This window comes from Megalobrama amblycephala, linkage group LG8 (genome assembly GCF_018812025.1).
Source record: "Megalobrama amblycephala isolate DHTTF-2021 linkage group LG8, ASM1881202v1, whole genome shotgun sequence".
Lineage (NCBI taxonomy): Eukaryota > Metazoa > Chordata > Actinopteri > Cypriniformes > Xenocyprididae > Megalobrama > Megalobrama amblycephala.
The window spans coordinates 12,632,423-12,652,667 of NC_063051.1; the positions used below are offsets into that span (position 1 = coordinate 12,632,423).

General features: G+C 37.9%; 2 protein-coding genes across 3 annotated transcripts in view; one reads left to right on the forward strand and one right to left on the reverse strand.

Annotated features, from left to right (window-relative positions):
• itpr1a (inositol 1,4,5-trisphosphate receptor, type 1a) overlaps positions 1 to 5,843 on the forward strand; it is a 39,050-nt gene extending 33,207 nt beyond the window's left edge. For both annotated transcript variants that reach the window (XM_048199375.1, XM_048199376.1), the window contains 9 exons: positions 18 to 193; positions 328 to 492; positions 910 to 1,099; positions 1,236 to 1,325; positions 1,790 to 1,902; positions 1,981 to 2,146; positions 2,256 to 2,416; positions 2,798 to 2,959; positions 4,717 to 5,843. In XM_048199375.1, coding sequence (XP_048055332.1) covers positions 18 to 193; positions 328 to 492; positions 910 to 1,099; positions 1,236 to 1,325; positions 1,790 to 1,902; positions 1,981 to 2,146; positions 2,256 to 2,416; positions 2,798 to 2,959; positions 4,717 to 4,803 — 1,310 coding nt within the window. In that variant the 3' untranslated portion in view covers positions 4,804 to 5,843. The remainder of the gene's footprint in view (positions 1 to 17; positions 194 to 327; positions 493 to 909; positions 1,100 to 1,235; positions 1,326 to 1,789; positions 1,903 to 1,980; positions 2,147 to 2,255; positions 2,417 to 2,797; positions 2,960 to 4,716) is intronic.
• On the reverse strand, positions 5,435 to 16,065 carry pfkfb4b (6-phosphofructo-2-kinase/fructose-2,6-biphosphatase 4b). The gene is given in 15 exon segments (XM_048199378.1): positions 5,435 to 6,627; positions 6,714 to 6,778; positions 7,175 to 7,237; positions 7,318 to 7,447; positions 7,536 to 7,640; positions 7,718 to 7,864; positions 7,956 to 8,163; positions 8,278 to 8,399; positions 8,591 to 8,647; positions 8,755 to 8,829; positions 12,983 to 13,049; positions 13,166 to 13,196; positions 13,199 to 13,261; positions 13,348 to 13,464; positions 15,818 to 16,065. Coding segments are annotated over 15 exon segments (1,431 nt in total). The 5' UTR covers positions 15,939 to 16,065; the 3' UTR covers positions 5,435 to 6,567.
• Positions 16,066 to 20,245: the final 4,180 nt, after the last annotated feature.

The following is a 20,245-nucleotide window of genomic DNA, read 5'->3' on the forward strand; positions in this document are numbered from 1 at the left end:
TGGTGTGCATGTTTCAGGTTCACTGGATCCTTCTCTTTCTCTGTTGCTGTGGGTGTGTTTGTTGGGGTCATTGAGTTTTGTGTTAATGTCACCGAGGCCGAACGCAGTGCGAGTCCTGGTCATCTCCACTGTTCTGCAGCTGGGGTTTTCAGTGGGGCTGCAGCATATGTTGACACTCCTGGGAGCTTTTAATGTAAGATCACAAACACACATGGGAGAGCTTTATTTTGAGTGCATATAAGTTCTTACACTGTACACACAGTGTAAGAACTTCTTACATGGTGTCAGTCTTTATTGACGCTCTGACCTCATTTGGTGTCTGCACAGGTTTGTAATAAGATAGTGTTCATGCTGAGCTTTGTGGGTAACCGTGGGACGTTTACCCGTGGTTACCGGGTGATGGTGATGGATAAAGAGTTCCTGTTTCATCTGTTGTACCTTCTCATCTGCACTCTCGGCCTTTTTGGACACGTCTTCTTTTACAGTCTACTGGTCTGTCTGAAAACCTTATTACATTGTTTACTATTAACAAAATGTTTGGTCCCACTTTATATTAAGTGTCTTTAACTACTATGTTTACGTTTATCTTAATTTCTAACCTTACCCAAAAGTGATTTTCAATACAACATACATCATGCAAGTACACAGTAGTTAAAGACACCTAATATAAAATAAGGTGATAAAATAAAATAAGATAACGAATGAATAAATACATAATAATATTATGTTTTTTAATAATATGTTTTTTAGTAATAAATAATTAATAACTTAATTTTTTAAACAAAATAATTATTATATATATATATATAACCAAATAGTGACATATTTTTATGATGCATTTAATAATTTAGTATAGAATTAAATAATTGTCAGAGCAAATGTTAATTTATTGTACTTCTGTGTGTGTAGTTGTTTGACCTGGTGAACAGGGAAGAGACTCTTTTGAACGTAATCAAGAGTGTGACACGAAACGGCCGATCTATTGTCCTGACAGCTGTTCTGGGTCTGATCCTGGTCTACCTCTTCTCCATTGTTGGATATATGTTCTTTAAGGATGACTTCATCCTGGAGGTGAACCGCATCCCCAACGGCACTCTGGGTAACACATTCTCACACACACACACACACACACACACACACACACACACACACACACACAAAGCAAATCACAAAGTAATGTTCATATTGGTGGTTTTGAAAATCTTTTCTGTGGTGTATGAATGTGTGTGTGTCAGAGGAGGGAGTAAATTTGGCTGCTGGTTTCCTGTCTGAGGGGGTCTGTAATGTAAAAAATGGGTCCTGTCTCCCTGCGGATGTGGAGGAAGGTGAGCAATGAAATTCATTCTAACTAGGGCTGTCAATTGGTTAAAATTCAATTGTCAATTGGTTATTTGCATGGTATGCTTATTAATTAATCAAATTAATTACATATATCAATATTTTCCTGCAAATTTAAATATGAGCATAATTTGAAGACATTATCATTTTAGACATGTAAAATATGTTTTTAGTAAAAAAAAATGTTTGTAATAGCATTCAGATCAGGGGTATGATTATAATAATATATAATAATGATTATAATTTATAATAATAATATTTATTATTTACTAAAATAACAGTAATTATTATTAATGTATTAAAATTACACTTAAAATTGACAGCTCTATTGCAGTTATTTCAAATATGTTATCCAATCATTTAAATATTAAATTATCCTTTTTAGGCAATATTTTGTGGATCAGTCGTACACTGACAGTGAGTGGAAACATTGAGTATTTTGTGTTTATAGATGATGTAGAGCGAGCGTGTGATTCTCTGTGGATGTGTATGATCACTGTACTGAGTCACGGCCTCAGGAGTGGTGGTGGAGTTGGAGATGTTCTGCGCAAGCCATCCAAAGAGGTATGCACAAATATATATTTACAATAATAGTTGTTTTTCTTAATAACAACCTCAATCGAAACCTGTGTGTGCTTCCAGGAGCGTCTGTTCGCTGCACGTGTCGTGTATGATCTTCTGTTCTTTTTCTTGGTGATCATCATTGTGTTGAATCTCATCTTTGGTGTCATCATTGACACATTTGCCGACCTGAGAAGTGAGAAGCAGAGAAAAGAGGAGATCCTCAAGACCACATGTTTCATCTGCGGTGAGATGAGATGCACATCCTCTCAACAATCAGTTATCCTTAACCATATATGTGCCTTGACATGCGATTGGGTTTTTATTTTTTGGGTAATTTTCTTGTTCACCCACAGGTTTGGAGAGAGATAAGTTTGATAATAAAACAGTGACGTTTGAGGAGCACATCAAGGAAGAGCATAACCTATGGCATTACCTGTTCTTCATTGTGCTGGTGCGGGTCAAGGACTCCACTGAATACACAGGCCCTGAGAGCTACGTAGCTCAGATGATCAAGGTGAGAGCATCCATGGTGAACGACTGTCTACTTTTAAATTATCATGAGGCTTTTACGAGAAAAAATATATTTTTGTGTGTGATCTGATACTAATCAAGCTCATTGACCTTAGAAGGTCAGTAGTTTTTTTTTGTTTTGTTTTTTGAGGGAAATATTTATTTTCACATTATAGAAATAGGGGCAGGAAGATGAAGCAAGTTTATAGAATCATCAAAATTTTTTGTAATAAAAATTATAATAACTTAAAATCTAATATAATGTATATTTTTTGCATTTTAATTTTTTTGTTTGTATAAAACAAAACATTTAAAATGCGAAAGCAGCTTAATAAAACCATAAATTGTTTTATCGTTTAGCATGACCTCTTTAACCTTTATCCAGGAACACAATTTGGACTGGTTTCCTCGTATGAGGGCCATGTCACTGGTCAGCAGTGATGGAGAGGGTGAACAGAATGAACTACGCAGTCTGCAGGAGAAACTAGAGTCCACAATGAGGTTGGTCTCCAACCTGACCAATCAGCTCACAGAGCTCAAAGAGCAGGTGCGTGTGCAACTTGTTTATTAAAAGTGTGTGAGTACACTATAAATTCTTCCAAAGTTTAAAAAAAAAAAAAAAAAAAAAGCCTGTTCTACACTAAAATTGCATAAGCTGTCAAATTGTGGTATGAGGTGTGTATATCTAACTTAAAAGTGCCCTAGAACCCTTTTTCAAAAGATGTAATATAAGTCTAAGGTGTCCCCTGAATGTGTCTGTGAAGTTTCAGCTCAAAATACCCCATAGATTTTTTATTCTTCAATTTTTTAACTGCCTATTTTGGGGCATAATTAGAAATGCACCCATTCAGCGCACGTCCCATTTAAATGCTTGCGATCCCCGCCCCCAAGCTCGCAACTCTATAATACATTGCATAAACAAAGTTCACACAGCTAATATAACCCTCAAAATGGATCTTTACAAAGTGTTCATCATGCAGCATATCAGATCATGTAAGTAATGTATTTATTTGGATGTTTACATGTGATTCTGAATGAGTTTGATAGTAGCCTGTGGTGGGGCTAACAGGGCTAAAGCTAACATTACACACTGTTGGAGAGATTTATAAAGAATGAAGTTGTGTTTATGAATAATACAGACTGCAAGTGTTTAATAATGATATGACTCTGATCTCAGTGAATACAGTAAGAAACAATGGTAACTTTAACCACATTTAACAGTACATTAGCAACATGCTAACGAAACATTTGAAAGACAGTTTACAAATATCACTAAAAATACCATGATATCATGGATCATGTCAGTTATTATTGCTCCATCTGCCATTTTTCGCTATTGTTCTTGCTTGCTTACCTGCATAAAGTCTGTTGATTCGGCCGTGCAGCTCCAGATGTTAATACTGGCTTGTCTAATGCCTTGAACATGGGCTGGCATATGCAAATATTGGGGTCATACATATTAATGATCCCGACTGTTGCGTCACAGTCGGTGTTATTTTGAGATTCGCCTGTTCTTCAGAGGTCTTTTGCAAGAATCAAATTTACATAAGAAGGAGGAAACAATGGTGTTTGAGACTCACTGTATGTCATTTCCATGTACTGAACTGTAATTATTTAAAGGTGCAGTAAGCTATTTCTGGTAAACACTGTTGATATTTTAAATCACCAAAACAAACACGCCCCTACCCAAAAGGATCATACCCCTATCTCGATGCCCCTCCCCCACATTCACGTACACGCTATACAACACAGGCAACGACTATGGCGGAATCCGCTGTGCCTGCCGCCCGAGGGTATGATGTCATCAATAAGTGAAAGCAATTTGTGTTACTATGATAATTCAGGTTGAATGTTTAATTGTTATTTAGCTCCTCTACTCATTCATTGGCAAATTCATCCCTTCAATCCCAAAAAACAAACATAATTTTCATGAACAGCTCCCTAGCTACATAACATAAATTACAAATGTGACAACATTAAGAAGTTACAGTGATCACTAAAGGGGAACCAAAAGAAAAAACATGTATTAAAGAGTATGTTCTCACTTTTCGGACACACTTTGGGAGATGCTGTTTGAAATGAGCAGTGGAGGAGGTTTAGATGTTCCACACATCTCTCTTTTTCTGTAGTCATTCTGCTAATGTCTTCACTGAGCTCTCTCTCCTCCCCCATCCTGAATGTATACGCCCCTTACTGTTGATTGGATATTAGTGTGCAGCACTATTATCAGCAGCATTTTTCAAAAATCGTTTACTACACCTTTAATTGTTTTCTTTGAACTCATCCTTGTGTGTCAATCTTCAGATGACTGAGCAGAGGAAACACAAGCAGCGGATTGGTCTGCTGGGAAACCCCGCCCACCTTAATATCAACCCGCAGCAGCCGGCATGAAAGGCGGGGCCTGAGGTCTGACTGACATCATGGGAGCACCAGGCAAGCATATATGTGCTCATACTGTTGCAGCCTTAAAAGCATGTTGTTGTCTTATTATGGACTCTAACATGGTCATGTGTAGCCACTTGGATCTGTACGCTCACTCGAAAGGCCTTGAATCATGATATTTTGACCCTCATTGCTGTATGAGGTGCTATATTCATTTTTTTAAGCACTGACATGATCACAAGAATCTTTGCACTGTGTATGAGTATAGTATTATAGGATGCTTTCACAGAGTGGTTCTCAGAATTGTGTCCCTCTGGTTTTCTTTGCACCTTTTTATCAAAATGGATTCAGTTTGAGATTAATATAATGTGTGAAATTTTTGTATATTTTTTTCTGTTTATTTATTTTGATATTTCTCTCTTTTAGAATTTCTGTTACTGTGATTGACAACCATATGGAAGGTTTAATAAACATCTACACTGACTTTATAAAAAAATGTTTATAGATCATTTTCTAGTAAGTATCAGCTAACAATGAATGAGACTAAATTGGCTTTAAAATTTGGGTTCGCTTCATAGAAAAATGTCTGCTATAAAGATGCAAAAATGTGTAAATATTTCATCAGAACTTGGAGACAATATTACATGGCAGATTGATTTAATGAGAAAATGTGACATTGTGCGTCAAATTTGAGAACCATGAGCTTCAAACACATTAGCATTCAGCCCTACCGATCACAGCGACCTGCAGGACAGATTAAATAACAGATTCACAGAGCTCTTCACATTCGGTTCTCAGAAATTCTCTTTAAACAATAGAAAGAAAAAAAACAGTACTGGTTATAAGCATGACAATAATTGAGATGAAAACATTTCAATCACCTTATCTCCATAAACACTATAGACTGTAGAGTAAAAAAAAAATTAAGCACAAATCAATTTCAAATATATATAGCTGAGATTTAAGAAATTGTTTTTAGTCAAAATAGTTATTAAAGAAAATAAGTATGCTTAATGTGCAAAAAAAAAAGAAAAAAAGAAAAGAAAAGAGCCTATATTGTACCAAGGCTTTAAAAATGTAAACATTATATTTTGCAGGAAACATAACAGAGGTAATATTTGAAAATTCCTTGCTACATTTTGAGCATTTTTAAAACGCTCAGGTGTCACAAGTCTGATAGGAGCTGCAACATCCCGGTGGTTTCAACACTGTACAAAGTAAAGTTTATGTGCGCTTATAAATCTGGAGTCATTTTTTAAAACCAAGTTGTGTACTCTGTTTTTATGAATATCATTTAGTGTTAAACTCCACTGTGTGAATGACTGAGATGTAAATTATTGCCTAAAGAAATGTGAAGCCAGAAAGCAAATCAAACATTAAACAGTCATTATGTGAAGACACACACCTGCACCAATTATTTAGTCCCACATACAAAACATAACGTTAATAATTCCAGCAAAAATCTTAAGAATACTTGCATCTCATTCAAACCTGTTCTGAGCCAGTCTCAAATGCAAGCACAGACCTACACGGGTGAACGCACACTCGCACCCCAACACTAGGGTTATTAAATCAATAACTGGATTCCAGTCACCTATGTGGCAATTGAGAAGAGAGAAAATACAAATCTGAGGCCTAAAATTGCTCAATCTTCAGGACTCATAACTGACTTTCCGCCTAATGTTTTCAAAACACGTAGAAACCAATTAGAGGAGTCACATAAAAGGATGGAACAGCCTGATGGAGTGTTGCTGATGAACAGGATGTCACAGGTCAATAGTGGGCCGGAACAGTGAGAAGAGCCTCTTCTGCCAGACGGGAGATGTCCACATTCTGTCAAAGAACGGATTTTTAATTTAAGTTCAAAAACCAACAGAATTACTATTTATATATGTAAAATGACTATCTGGTTTTCTTACCTCAGGTTTGTCTCTGTGAGTGTTCACTGCTTCTACATTAAGATAGATTGACTCCACTTTACATCCTAGTACAGGAGAGAATCTAGGTTACATTAAAGTACAGTTCAAGAGGTCATGTTTCCAGGTAATTAAATGAGCTCTTCAACATATAAAACGCCAGGGAGAAATGCTCCCTCAAGGATTCTGCTAATTTCTCAGTTTGTCTTTGAAGTGCTTTCATAAATCACTGCAGTAACAGAGTAAAATAATTTCCAATTCATTTTTGGCTACATCAAACTACTTAATTGAGTCGGCTTTCCTCGTTCTGTTCGTAGTGTTAAAATGCTCAATAGTTTCTGCTGTTCATATGAGATATTGAGATCATAACTGATCCCAAATTTCATTTTTGGGTGAAGTTACAAGAATGATGTGCACTTGCACAGCAAATGTCTACGTGTATGAGAGAGAGATTAGTTTCTTACCATAAGCCACAGGAGTAAGCTTCAGAACTGTGTGTAGAGGACATTTCAAATACGGAAGCTCTTCTGGAGGGCAAAAAAAAGGTTAAAGATCATAACAATTATGTAAATATTTCATTTACCATGACATGTTCCCATCTACACACCTGCACTCTTGTCCAGGAAGTAAGCAAGCAGACAACGCATAACAGCCTGGTGACAAATAACCAAAACATTCTCCTGACGTTCAAGCTCCATAATGACGGGCTCCAACCGCTGGACCAGATCCTCATAAGACTGTAAAGAGAGAGAGAATGATACATTTTCTCAGATTTAATGAGAATTTTTTCTAACTGATTGTAAATAATCTAGCTTTTCAACACACCTCTCCTTTAGGGTAGCGGTACCGATATTTATCCTGGTCTCTGAGTGCAAACTCCAGAGGAAAATGTTCCTGGATCTCCTCATACATCATCTCCTCACACACACCCTACACACACACTGAAAGTCACTGACTTGGTACTGTTAAATGCAATTAGAAAGAAAACCTCATTGTATAACACTTACAGCATCAATCTCATTGAGCGCTTTCCATTGTTCATACGGTACACCTAACGCCTCAGCGGTCTGAATGGTCCGCTTCATCTGACTCGTCCATACCTTGAGATCCTTTATATTCTGATCCTGAATAAATCTCCCAAGACCCTGAGCAAACTGACACACACACAAGAAACAGAAAGAGAGATTGTGAATCCAACTGACCAATTCTGTAGACAGTCTTTCACAGACATATACCATAACGCACCTCTTTACCACGGGGCGACAGGCCTGAATCCCCTCCGATGCGACCTCTGACGTTAAGGTCGCTCTCTCCGTGACGACAGAGGTAGATGGAGCGTGGTGTGATGTGGATGTTCATTAGGTAATAAACGATTCTGCTCTGAATATGGTCGAGGACGCGGTTCACCAAATACCGCTGACCAACGTCCATTATCTTAATGTATGACAACTCTCTGTAAGAAAATACACAACATTAAGAAACTAAATACAAAGTGCATAAATAATATGAAGTGGTATTTACTCTCAGGTGGAACACATTGGGGAACAAATGAAATTGGATTTCTAACCTGTCTAGGTTTTCATCCAGTGGCTGGTAACTGTTCTCATAGCATTTGATCCTCTTCATAAAGTCCTGGATGGCTTCTTCAGTGTTACAGTCAGTGTAGTCAGGACTTCCCAACTTCACCTGCTGCTCTCCAACACACAAAAAGATAAATAAATGCTGGGATAATTTAATAAAAACTACTAATGTATTGAGGATAAATGCTGGAGATTCATCATTCAATCACTGGTTAGAATCACCGATTAAAACTAAGAAATTAGAAATCACTGAAATATTACAACTTTGAATCATTTGTGGGTATTTATTCACTGCCTTACCACAATGTTCTCTGCAATAACTTTGGGGTCTTCACACAAAGACTCCACAAAAAACACCTAAGACAAAAATAGAAACATGAAGATAAAAATAGAGTAAAAGCGTGAAGAAACTACAATGCTAAAAGTTTATGAATGTCACATGACTGCATAACATGGTGTTTTACCTTATAGCCATTTTGTTCTGCAAATCTCATGATGGTGGCCCTCCGTTCTCTGGTTGTGTTTGTGGCATCAAACACCTGAAAAATCAGCACACTTATATAAAAGATTTGTTTTAATGTTCTTGAAAAATGCTTATCTTATGCTCACCATGGCTGCAAAAACCATAATACCATAACACTTTGAAATAGAATTACAATTCAAAATAACTGTTCTATTTTAATATATTTTAGAAGATCATTTATTCCTTTGTTGGAAAAGCTGAATTTTCAGCAGTTATTACTCCAGTATTCTAGCCTGACGTGGTCATACTCAATTCTAGTTCGAATATGAGTCTGATACTGCTCCATTGGGCTTTGATTATGGGGGCGTATTTCAACCGATCCAGGAAAGACCTCAATTGGATAGACCTACAACCAATCAGAGCTACAGAGTAAGTGACGTATGTTGAGCGACGCATAGTTGTCAACAGAACTCTTCTTAGCGACCATCGGGGCCAGCTGATAAATCAAACTTTTGCCGAGTCCCGTAGGAAGGACGGCAAAGACATCTTTCCCATCGACAAATGCCTTGATCGCGGTCCTCTGTTCCTTTTTTAAAATTAATGCGCTGTCGATATCTTCTATAACGGACGCGATGGCGGAATCTACACATCTCAGTTCTTCAACAGCCATCATTGTTGTAAACTAATTGACCTTTCGCAAAGACCCGCCCCCCTTAGTTACTGTTGCTTTGTCCGAAAAGCAGTGGCGCTGTCACGCCACACAGAGTGGAAAATACATCGCGGAGCAAAGAGGAAACTGACAACACATCGACAGATGAGACAGAGCAGGTTACTTATGATATTAAACAAAGTCCCAGCTTTCAAACTGTGTAGTTATTTAAAAAATTCAAACAATAAAACCGTTTTGTGGCTCTTTAATGGGTTGTGACCATGACCGTGACAGATTGCTGTAGCGCCTCAGCCCAAGAGGCTCGTGGACCGATCATCTCTTCCTACTAGTCCATTTATAGCATCAAATAAACATGAATGAACATGAGAATGAATGTTGTTTCAAACGCGGAAAGACGTCAATATGCACAATTTTTCAAGTTTAACTCCACCGAGGTTAATCTTCTAACTCCTGACTGCTTTGTCGGACAAAATGGCGGATGCGGCGTTCTGATTGGTTAGATCAATCAAACTCCCCAAGCGCTCTTTGATGACGTGGCTAATTACGTTTCTGGTGATAATAGGCTTTTTTGAGATGAGCAAATTCTGCGCAGAACCGATCACCGGTGATGACCGCAAGATGCATGCCGGTTAGAAATGTGTCCGAGGGTGGGCCGCCTTGCTCTGATGTCATGCCGACGTGTGTCAAAAACCTCTCGCGAGGGTGAGGCGGACGTGTCGGATTCTGCAGTCGAGCGCAGTTGCTCTCATAGACAGTAAAAGAAATGGACACAGCGACCCCATTGGAACTCAATTGAGACAAGTGAAGCCCATTTTTAGCGATTTTTAGCACTTCCGTTTCTGACGCGCAGACTCAAACTAAGCTTGATGACGTCAGCAACCTGTCTGACAGATGTAAATCTTCTAGTAGCTGTGCGTGCAAACTGCCATCGTTAATCTTGCAGAGACGGCGAGCTTGAGCGGGGAGTTCTTTGGCGTGAGTGAGCAGGAGTAAGTATTCTGATTAATTATTTTGTATAGTATTTTAAAATGTAACGCCAGTACGCCATATTAAGTTAATGCATACTATTGCCTGCGAGCTTCTCCTCCTGTCTGTACGGTAATTTCTCTACTGTGCGACAGAGAGTCGAGTGGTTATGACGCAATCGTTAGCCTATTTTTACAAAAACTGTTTCTACGGGGCCATAATGTAACATAGAAGGTAATGGAGCCCTTTATACATTGTCGTGTATCTTTAGAAATAAATAATGGACAAATGGAGTCTTTAAACGCCTCAGATGTAAAGTTATCGCTGTCAAAGTGACGCCAAAATGAATGGGAGTCAATGGGATGCTAACGCAAGTGAAGTTCTGCTACAAGATGGCGGCACGCGGCCGACTTCAACTTCCGGTCGACTTCCTTGGGCACTGTTGCTCTCCACCGACTGCGCTGACCAAAAGCACGATGGGAAACGACTTGCTGACGACACATCTTTATGCTTATTGGTTTAAACAACAGTGATGTATTGATCTGATTTAAAATGTTTGATTTTAAAACTCTAATATCATGTTTTTGTGTGTAAAAGTAATGTGTAAATATTCCCAAACTCTCTGACACTGCGATCTCTCTATGGGTTATGATTGTTGTCATTTATAAAAAAAAAAAAAAAAAAAAAAAAAATATATATATATATATATATATATATATATATATATATATATATATATATATATAAAAATGTCTATAATTAAAGTTAAAATGAGTGATACACACATCTTTTGAATGGAAATAAATAACAAGTACTTTGGGTATCTTGTTCATTAGGTTTATTTTCATATAAAAGCAACAGAATTTAAATTACATCCAGTTTATCAGCAACACAGCGCACGAGTATGAATCCCGCGATATCCGCCTTTGATCTCGTAGGATCTGATCCACTACGAGAACGGAGAACTGTCCGTCTTGCCTGCACTTTTTTTCAATCCTCCCCTCACTGCAGCCGCCTACTCTCGGCTGAACTTCAGGCGAGGCTAGGCGCATCTCAAACAAGCCTAATCTGTCAATCATCGCCCTGACAATGTGATTGGTCCGAACAGTTTCTGTTCGGGCATAATTACTCCTCTACGGATCGAGTCCAGACAAAGCGGCAACCTCCCCCTGTTTCTCGTGAAGCCAATACGGAAGTGAATTAAACTGCAATTCATCGACTGGCCGCTAGGGACAAGGCTGCAGAAGTGAGCAGAATCTCATTGACCATCATGTTAAATTAGCCAAGTTTACAGCAGAAAAAAACATGTTTACAGTCTGGTTCATATTGTGGTTTTGGTCTATACTGCGAATTTTTGCCCTTCATGACAACTCTGAGGGGGGTGAATTTTTTTTATAGCTCATCTGTTTAAATTATATTAAGCCTTCAAGTTCTGCATAATTAAGGGTGTGGTCACTTGAGTGACAGGTATGCCGCTGCTGTCTGTGAGCCGTCATGTTACCTCAGCAGCTCATTTCAGCCGCTGAATTTGGCATCTCAGTCGTATTTGTGCTTTTTTCTGTATTATTTTATACAATATATGGCTTGCTGCATACTCGAGACAGATGTCAGTCTGTGTACATGTGCTCGCATGCGGAACACACGTTGTTGGATCGTCGTGGCATTGGCTAAAAGTTTTGTTCCTGAGATTTACTACAATGACAATACCAGGAGGATATACAACTCCGACAGCACTGCTTGGATATAACTAAAACTGCTGCACTATTTTGAAAATTATACTTTGGATACGTGCTCATTAGTTTGAGAGAACATTTGAGAGATATACATCTTGTACATATATTTTACCCAAGTGCCACAGATTGGATTCATCTCGCGATCTCTATTTCTTTATAAAGGTATGATATCCCATTTGATTTGTGTTATTTGCACACCCCACACAAATTAATTAGCCTACTGGTGTTGGAGCATCTATAACGTTATCATAAAAAAAATTACTGTAGATTGACAGTAATCCTTTAGTACTTTCTAATGATATTGCTATCTTTATTAATATTTTAGATAGTATCTAAGATAGATGGCTAGGGCGGGCGTGGTTTCAGCAACAAGTCGCATGGGCTTAAACTTCGTCACGCCTCTTTGCCCATTTTCAGTTATCCGTGAGTGACGTGCGGTCACGTGCAGCTAAGATGGCCGCGGCCTCATTTACGCGTCAAAACTGCTGTTCAGAACTCTATGGGTGACGTCACGGACACTACGTCCATATTTTTTTACAGTCTATGGTCCAGACCGAACTCCCCGACCTCAAAATGTTGTGGGCGGGGCTAAGTTCAGCTGGCATCCAGGCTACCAGTATTCAGTGACCCTTCAGAAATCATACTAATATGCTGATTTGGTGCACAAGTAACATTTCTAATTATTATCAATGTTGTGATACATATTATTTGATTAATAAGAAAACTCAAAATAACAGCATTTATTTGAAATGGAAATCTTAAAACATTATAAATGTTTTATGGTCACTTTTGATCAAATTGAATATGTCCTTGCTGAATAAATGTATTAATTTCTTTAAAAAAAAAAAAAAAATACTCACAGCAACCTGGCCGCCCTCAACACTGAGGTACTGTCTGACATCATTAAGTGCTGCCAAAGCACAGTGCCTGAAAACCAACCCCCCAAAAAAACAAAAATCATATGATAACCCAAAATGCACATCAACAGCAAAAAAAAAAAAAGCATCCACAAACAAAACATACTAAAACATGCTGAATCTTACTTTCTTATCTTCAGCCCTTCCTCATTATCAGACGAAAGAATTCAAAGCTCTTGTAGATTTTCACACACTCCCTCCTATACTGTCCCACATTGAATTCTGCAAAAAACAAAACAGATTTACTGGCTGCAGAATTAATCTTTAATTGTTCATATGTATGTGAGCATTATGCATCATTTCCATACCTTTTGTTGGTACACCAATCCAGTTGAGGTAGCGTGTGAGTTTTTTAGAGATGTAGGTTTTTCCTCTCGCTGGCAAGCCCACCGTCACAATGAGAGTGGGACAGTTGGTCATGCAAACTGCCAAGAGACAGAGAGACAGAGAATAAAAATGCATCTGTAAATATCAATTGTTCTTTGTACAGCAGAAAGGACAGTGAATACGGTCTTTGTTTCATTTTCAGTTAGTATAAGTCCACATGGTTAGCTCTGTCAGATTTTCTTATACTAACGGTGGTCTGGGTAATGGACGTGCAGCGTCTGAGGCTTCTGAAAGAATTTATTTGTTTATGGTTTGATGTTAATAAATGTATTCTGTTTATTGTGAAATATTATGAAATAGCCTTTGGAAACATTGGTTCAATTCCCTTAATACTCTTTACATTAACCAAAGTCAACCAAAAACACTGACATAAGAAATGATTTCTGCAGAATTATATCAATTTATGGCTGAGACTAATCTTTTGATATATATACACACAATGTAACAAACTCAGATTATACCTCTTTTTAATACATTCAGTCCTTCTGATACTTATATTTACTGCACTAAACAAAAATTAATTTCTCATGGTTATCAAGCTCTTCTCAATTTCTGCTGATTCCTCAGATACTGAGAGATCATGTGCAAGGTGTACTTTATTATTATCTGCTGACTAGTTAAATAGGAACCCTACTGAGACAGTTCAGCATCAGATTGTGTTGCAAGTACAGCTCATTCGACTTTAAGTTCATGGAGTTCAAAACAAATCTGCCAATTAGATGAAAATCAGCATATAATTAAGTGAATCCATACAAGTGTAAAGCATCTTTGATGAACGGCATCGCTCAGCAAACCTGCTCTTTAAAAGGCTATAAACCTCCTCTTAAAACCCTGTATGGCAGCAGTTTTGGAGCTTACAGTGAGCTGGAAAAACACTCAACTGTTGCACGCTTACTTTTTGCCCATTTAAACGCAACAGGCCCCAAGGAATTTATAGGACATCCCTAAAGTTAAACCACAATCCTTATATCCCACCCACAGCCACACTTTGCTTCACAAAGTCAATGCAACCACAAAGATAAACCACTTTCACCAAAATAGAAAAGGAAAGCACAGGATGGTATTTTTTAACCCCCTCCAGAACATTAAATCAGCTTTCATTCTAGACAGCTGCAAACCAGACTGCACAATTTCCACTAAGGAATCATTTCAAAAATACTTCCAAAAAGATGATTATCAATGTCACAAGCTTATTTGTTTCGAGACTTGGAAACAGTGTAGAACCTTAAATATTACAAAATATACAATTGCATCCCAGATTTTTAGTGTGGAATTTTCTGTAGCCAATAAAACTAACCAGAATGTAGCTAATGAATTGTTTCATTCTGTATATCAAAACATGAAGCAAACGACAAACACTAGATCATGTTCTCTCGTGTTGTTTATCATCAGAGAGGACAATGAGCTGATCAGCATGAGCTTTAGAGCATCCGAGATCCTGCAGTTCAGTGTTCACACGCTGAGCACATGGGCCGCGAATGTTGATGCGCCATTGACCAATCAGAGGCCGTCTACAGTTAGGGTTCAGCCAATAGAAGACCAGCGACGCAACACAATGCACACAACTACTGTACAGTACCGGTGCTGAAAAAAAAAAAAAAAAAAAAAAAAAAAAAAGTAAAACATGCTCGCGTTGTGCTTGCCTTATCTCAGATTACAGGATGTTCAGATGATATGCTCGTGATGCTGAGTTGATAATGATAGTAAATACGCAGAGGGCGGGCTGCGGAGATAATAGTGATACAGCACTTTAGACCTGTGACGCTTTGGACATATGCTATTCCCAAACACTCAGTGTTTACTTTTGTCTTGTCAGACATTGGGAGGAAATTACTGTTGCTAATACTATAGAGCGAGCTTCAATGTAGCTTACTGTACTTTATCTACCCGGCAGGTTGATGCATGCGGTCCTGGTTGCATCATTCCCGTCTTACTATGCGGCGCCTATTTGGGTTCACTAGGTTTACTTACAGTATAGTGCCTTATCTTTAAATGCAAGGCTACAAAGTGCACTCGGAATATTATCCGAAGAAATTACATAATTAAATCAATGATAACAAACAGACACATATGGTGAGAATTTTCCTAAAAACAGAGCATACACCATTACTTCCGCACCCGGGAGCATTTTATTACTCAACTCCAGATGCTAACTTTAACATACTCCCCCTCAAACCTAAAAGATACAACACACTAACACTGATACATTTGTACCTAAACCGAAGGTAAAAATGTAACAGATGCGCGTTTAAGCATGCAAATTACGCGGGGATTTGTAATAAAAAAAAATAAGGGCGTTTGGGATAATAACACATAAAGCGAACACATACACATAAGCACATTGTCTCTGATCGTTTAGTCGTGAAACGCTGGTATTTGCCGAAAGCATACCTCTCTTTTGAGAAATGTGTTTTTCCGGTAGTCCGTTCTTGCATGGCATCCATATTTTCCGCAGTGGGTTTTGTGTGAGCTCTCTGGGAATCGCCATGATAATATCTTCGGTTGAACTCATCCTGGCTGTATTATCATGACCCAGTTCTTCGGAGTTCTACGCCTGACCTCTGTTACCGAGCAAACTGACTGAGCTGCTCACGGTGGGATGTATGTCATATCGGCTGAGCGTTATCAATGACCGACTTTACCGTAATACCAACAAAAAACGCGCACATGCTACAAAAAAAAAAAAAAAAAAAAAAAAAGTTATCTGACTTTTAAAGAGATATTAAAAAATTAGATGACTTGCAAGAATAGTCTACGCAGTTTATGCAACTGGCCACTAATATATGAATAAAACGGATTATTTTGATTACTGAATAATCAGTTTTTTTTGAGACGACAACGTCTAATATTATTTTTTAATTACTTTTTTTCGCATGCAAAAAAAAAAAAAAAAAATGTAATAACTCGCTGAATATTTTAAACTCGTTTACAAGAGACGTTGGTTATAATATTAGTACTGGGTTAGAGAGCACACATGCGCTGAAAATGACAGTAATACCAAACACTCGTATGTTAGAATATACCGTAAATCTACTTAATGATGTGGCCAAACAAACAAAAAACTGACCAGGAAGGCAAAGAAGAAGTTACGAAGCGATGGGATAAGTTTGAGGGGGAAAAAAACAGCTCTGCTGCTGTTCACATGAATTGCACATGGGTCGTGAATGTTGATGTGTCTTTGTCCAATCAAAGCCCCTCGACAGAAATGAGTCGACCAATAGAATACCAAAAACACTGCACGAGGAGGCGTGCGCTGAGAGGGGCGCATGGTAAATATCTTACAGGACTTGAACATTCTGTTCTTTTTCGTCACCAAACCCGTAAATAACATTACTAAGAACTTTGCCCTACAAATATATAAACAGAATGTATAGGTTCATCATTGGAAGCAGAAATGTTTTGGTTTCAACAACAATAACGCTTTGCATGGTCTTCCCTGCTGAAAGAAACAACAGCTGAAGCCAAGTGTTTCAGCCTGGTCATAGCTGGTTCAGCAGCTGGTTTTAGAGAGGTTTTCACCACTTCTTTGCTGGTCTGGCTGGTCAGACACCAGTTAAGCAACCAGGCTGGGAGACCATTTTAAACCAGCTAAGACCAGGCAACCAGCATAGGCTGGTTTTAGCTGTTTTTTTTTTTTTTTTTTTTTGCAGGGTTAAAACTCAACAATGGTTTAACCATTATAGTTTGAGGTGTCTGCACATCTGAATTTCCGAACATCTGTTTATTTTTTGATATTTGAATATAAGAGCACTTTCCTCTCTTTAAAAGCTTTTTTTTTTTTCATAGTTTTGAGAAATATTGTAGTTTCAAGTACGGAAACTGATCTTAGACCATCGTAAGCAATATTTCTGGCTGTACATTAGCTAAATCAGTTTACTAGAAATAATAATACATATAGGCCTATACATACTGAAATATTAGCTAATATGCATGAGAATTTATGATACAATGAAATTAGCAAATGTACACTACCAGTCAAAGTCAAAATTCAAAAAATAGTCTAGTAGGCCTAAGTCATCAAAATAATGCAGAAACATTAATGAAAGTATTTAGTGACCAAAAATGTTAAACAAATCAAAACTTTCTTAGTTTAGCCAGCCAATCAACCAGCTTTTGCTTTTTATACGTTTCGTGTGTGCTGGTCACTTGTTGGCTGCTTTTCCTATATTATCCAGTCCAATCCTTTAAAAAATTGTTTCAGCCATTATAAGCATGTACATCAAAATGTAAGATAGCAGTGTATTTATTTTAAGTGGGTTTGTTTTGCAGATGCTACAGAGGGATTTCCCGCAGATATACTCAACAGAAAATGGTTCAACAAAACAGCAGGATAATAGAGCCATCTTGTGGTTCAATGGTGAATCACACTTCTGTAAAAGATGCATGTGAATAATTCAAGATTTTTCTAAAATATATACAGGCTATAATTTGTCTTAATTATTCTTAAAACATTTTCCACAGTTCAGACACAAAATAGATGATGATGAGGGAGGGGAAAAAAGGTGAGTGTCCAGTCAGCGGGTCAGGAGGACTAATCTCCTTAGACAGGTGGGACAACAGCAAGCTGCTCAGGTACTCAACCACTTATATATTTTCCACCTGAGATCTGTGTGGTTATCAAAGACTATTCTTTAGAATTAGTAGGAATCAGGTCTACAGTCAAATAATAGATGAACAAGATAAAGAAATACAGACAAAGAGTTTTTAAAATAATATTTTAATTATTATAGAATAATGATATGTATGAAAGTATTTCCACCTTTATAGACCTACTTGGTAATGATAACTTTGATTAGTAAACTAAAACATAATTACATTGTATAAGTATACTATATACATTACTTGAACGAGTTGTATTCAACCAAGTATCATCTTTATTTTCTCAGAGTAACCAGTTGGACAAAAAAACAATCAGGATTTAAAAGCATCCATTCAATGTCCAAAGCATATCATTTGGTCACAGGAGTTCCTCAGGGATCAGTCCCTTGGACCTCTCCTCATCTCCATATACACTACATCGCTGGGACACATTATACAGCCACATGGTTTGTCCTACCATTTCAATGCTGATGACAAACAACTCTACTTTTCATTTCAACCAGATGATAGCTGCACAGATCTTAGACAGCTTGGCGGAAATCTTGGCATGGATGAAAGAACATCACCAGCTCAACCTGGCAAAGAAGACAGAGCTTCTCATCTTCCCTGTCCTTCCCTTCACCATCCAGCTAGGTTCATCAACAATAATCCCATCAAGTTCGGTCAGAAATCTTGGGGTAATCTTTGATAATCAGCTAACCTTCAAAGACCACATTGCAAGGACAGCATGATTATGCAGGTTTGCACTGCACAACATCAGGAAGATCATGCCCTTTCGAACTGAGCATGCAAATAATCCAGAATGCAGCTGCACGACTGGTCTTCAATGAGGCCAAGAGAGCCCACATCACACCTCTGCTGATCTCTCTGCACCTGCACTGGCTACCAGTTACAGCTCGCATCAAGTTCAAGGTATTGATGCTTGCATATAAGATCAGCCACGGGCTTTACACCCTCCCACCTCCGCCCGCTCTTGCGAGTCTACATTCCCTCCAGAGATCGGTGAGTGAGCGACGCCTTGTGGTACCTTTGCTGAGAGGCACAAAATCACTTTCCAGAACATTTACGTTCCCTGTTCCTTGTTGGTGGAATGATTCTTTTGGAGGGAAAAATCTGTCTTTGTTCAGTCTTCATTTAGCATGATATCAGCAGATATCATTATCAAGTTCAGAAGGAGCAAGTATATCTTTTAACAGAACATCTTTTAATTAAATAGAATCATTAATAATCTACAGGAAAATAAGCAGTGCTGTTATTAAATATTATGATCTGATGGTTTTGAAAAAAAGAGACATCACTATTCTCTAGTTTGAGAAAATGTTTTGTTTCCTTAAAATTTTAAAACAACATATAATATCACAGTGCCTGGCGGTTAAAGGATTAGTCCACTTTTAAATAAACTTTTCCTGATAATTTACTCACCCCCATGTCATCCAAGATGTCCTTGTCTTTTTATTACTGCCCTCCACAGGCCAAAGTTTGAACTAATTTTTATATGCAATACGCTAGTTCAATAGTATTTTAGTATTTCCAATTAGTTCAAACTTTGACCTGTGGAGGGCAGTAATACGCTTAGCAGTGTCTACACTGCTGGAATTCAAATAGAGAAGAAGAAGAGAGCTAGTTCAAGATGAGCATTTCTGGTTAAAACATATATAATTTTCAATTTTTTTCAGAAAATGAGCGATGGTTACACTAGATAAGACCCTTATTTCTCATCTGGGATCGTGTTGAACAATTTGAAGCTGCAGTGAAACTAACAGAGTGCCTCAGGGATGACGCATTTTTGTAGGCAAAACCCGGAAGCTAGTTAGCATTTTAGGACTTCCGGTTCCAACGCCGTAAAGTCTATGGGTTTTTTGAATGGGTTTTTGCTAAATCGCCTGAAATAAGGTCTGTGGTTAACAAAGCCTCTAAATACTTTAACGTTTTGATCTATGACATAAAACACACCAGTTATAACCCACTTGTGATTTTTTAAACTTTTACTGTGTCTTAAAATCGGCGGTTGCTAACAAATTGCTAAAAGGGACTACTTCCTTTGGCGGGGACTTTAAACTGGACATTTGGACAGCATTTCTCATGAAAAAGTGGATAAGTATTCATAACAGCACAGATCGTAATCAGCGAGCATGTTTATAAATAAAGTTATTTTTTAAATACAGTTTGAGGAAGCTTGGCGGTGACGACGTTGATCCGCGACCATGGTGTGCTGTAGTC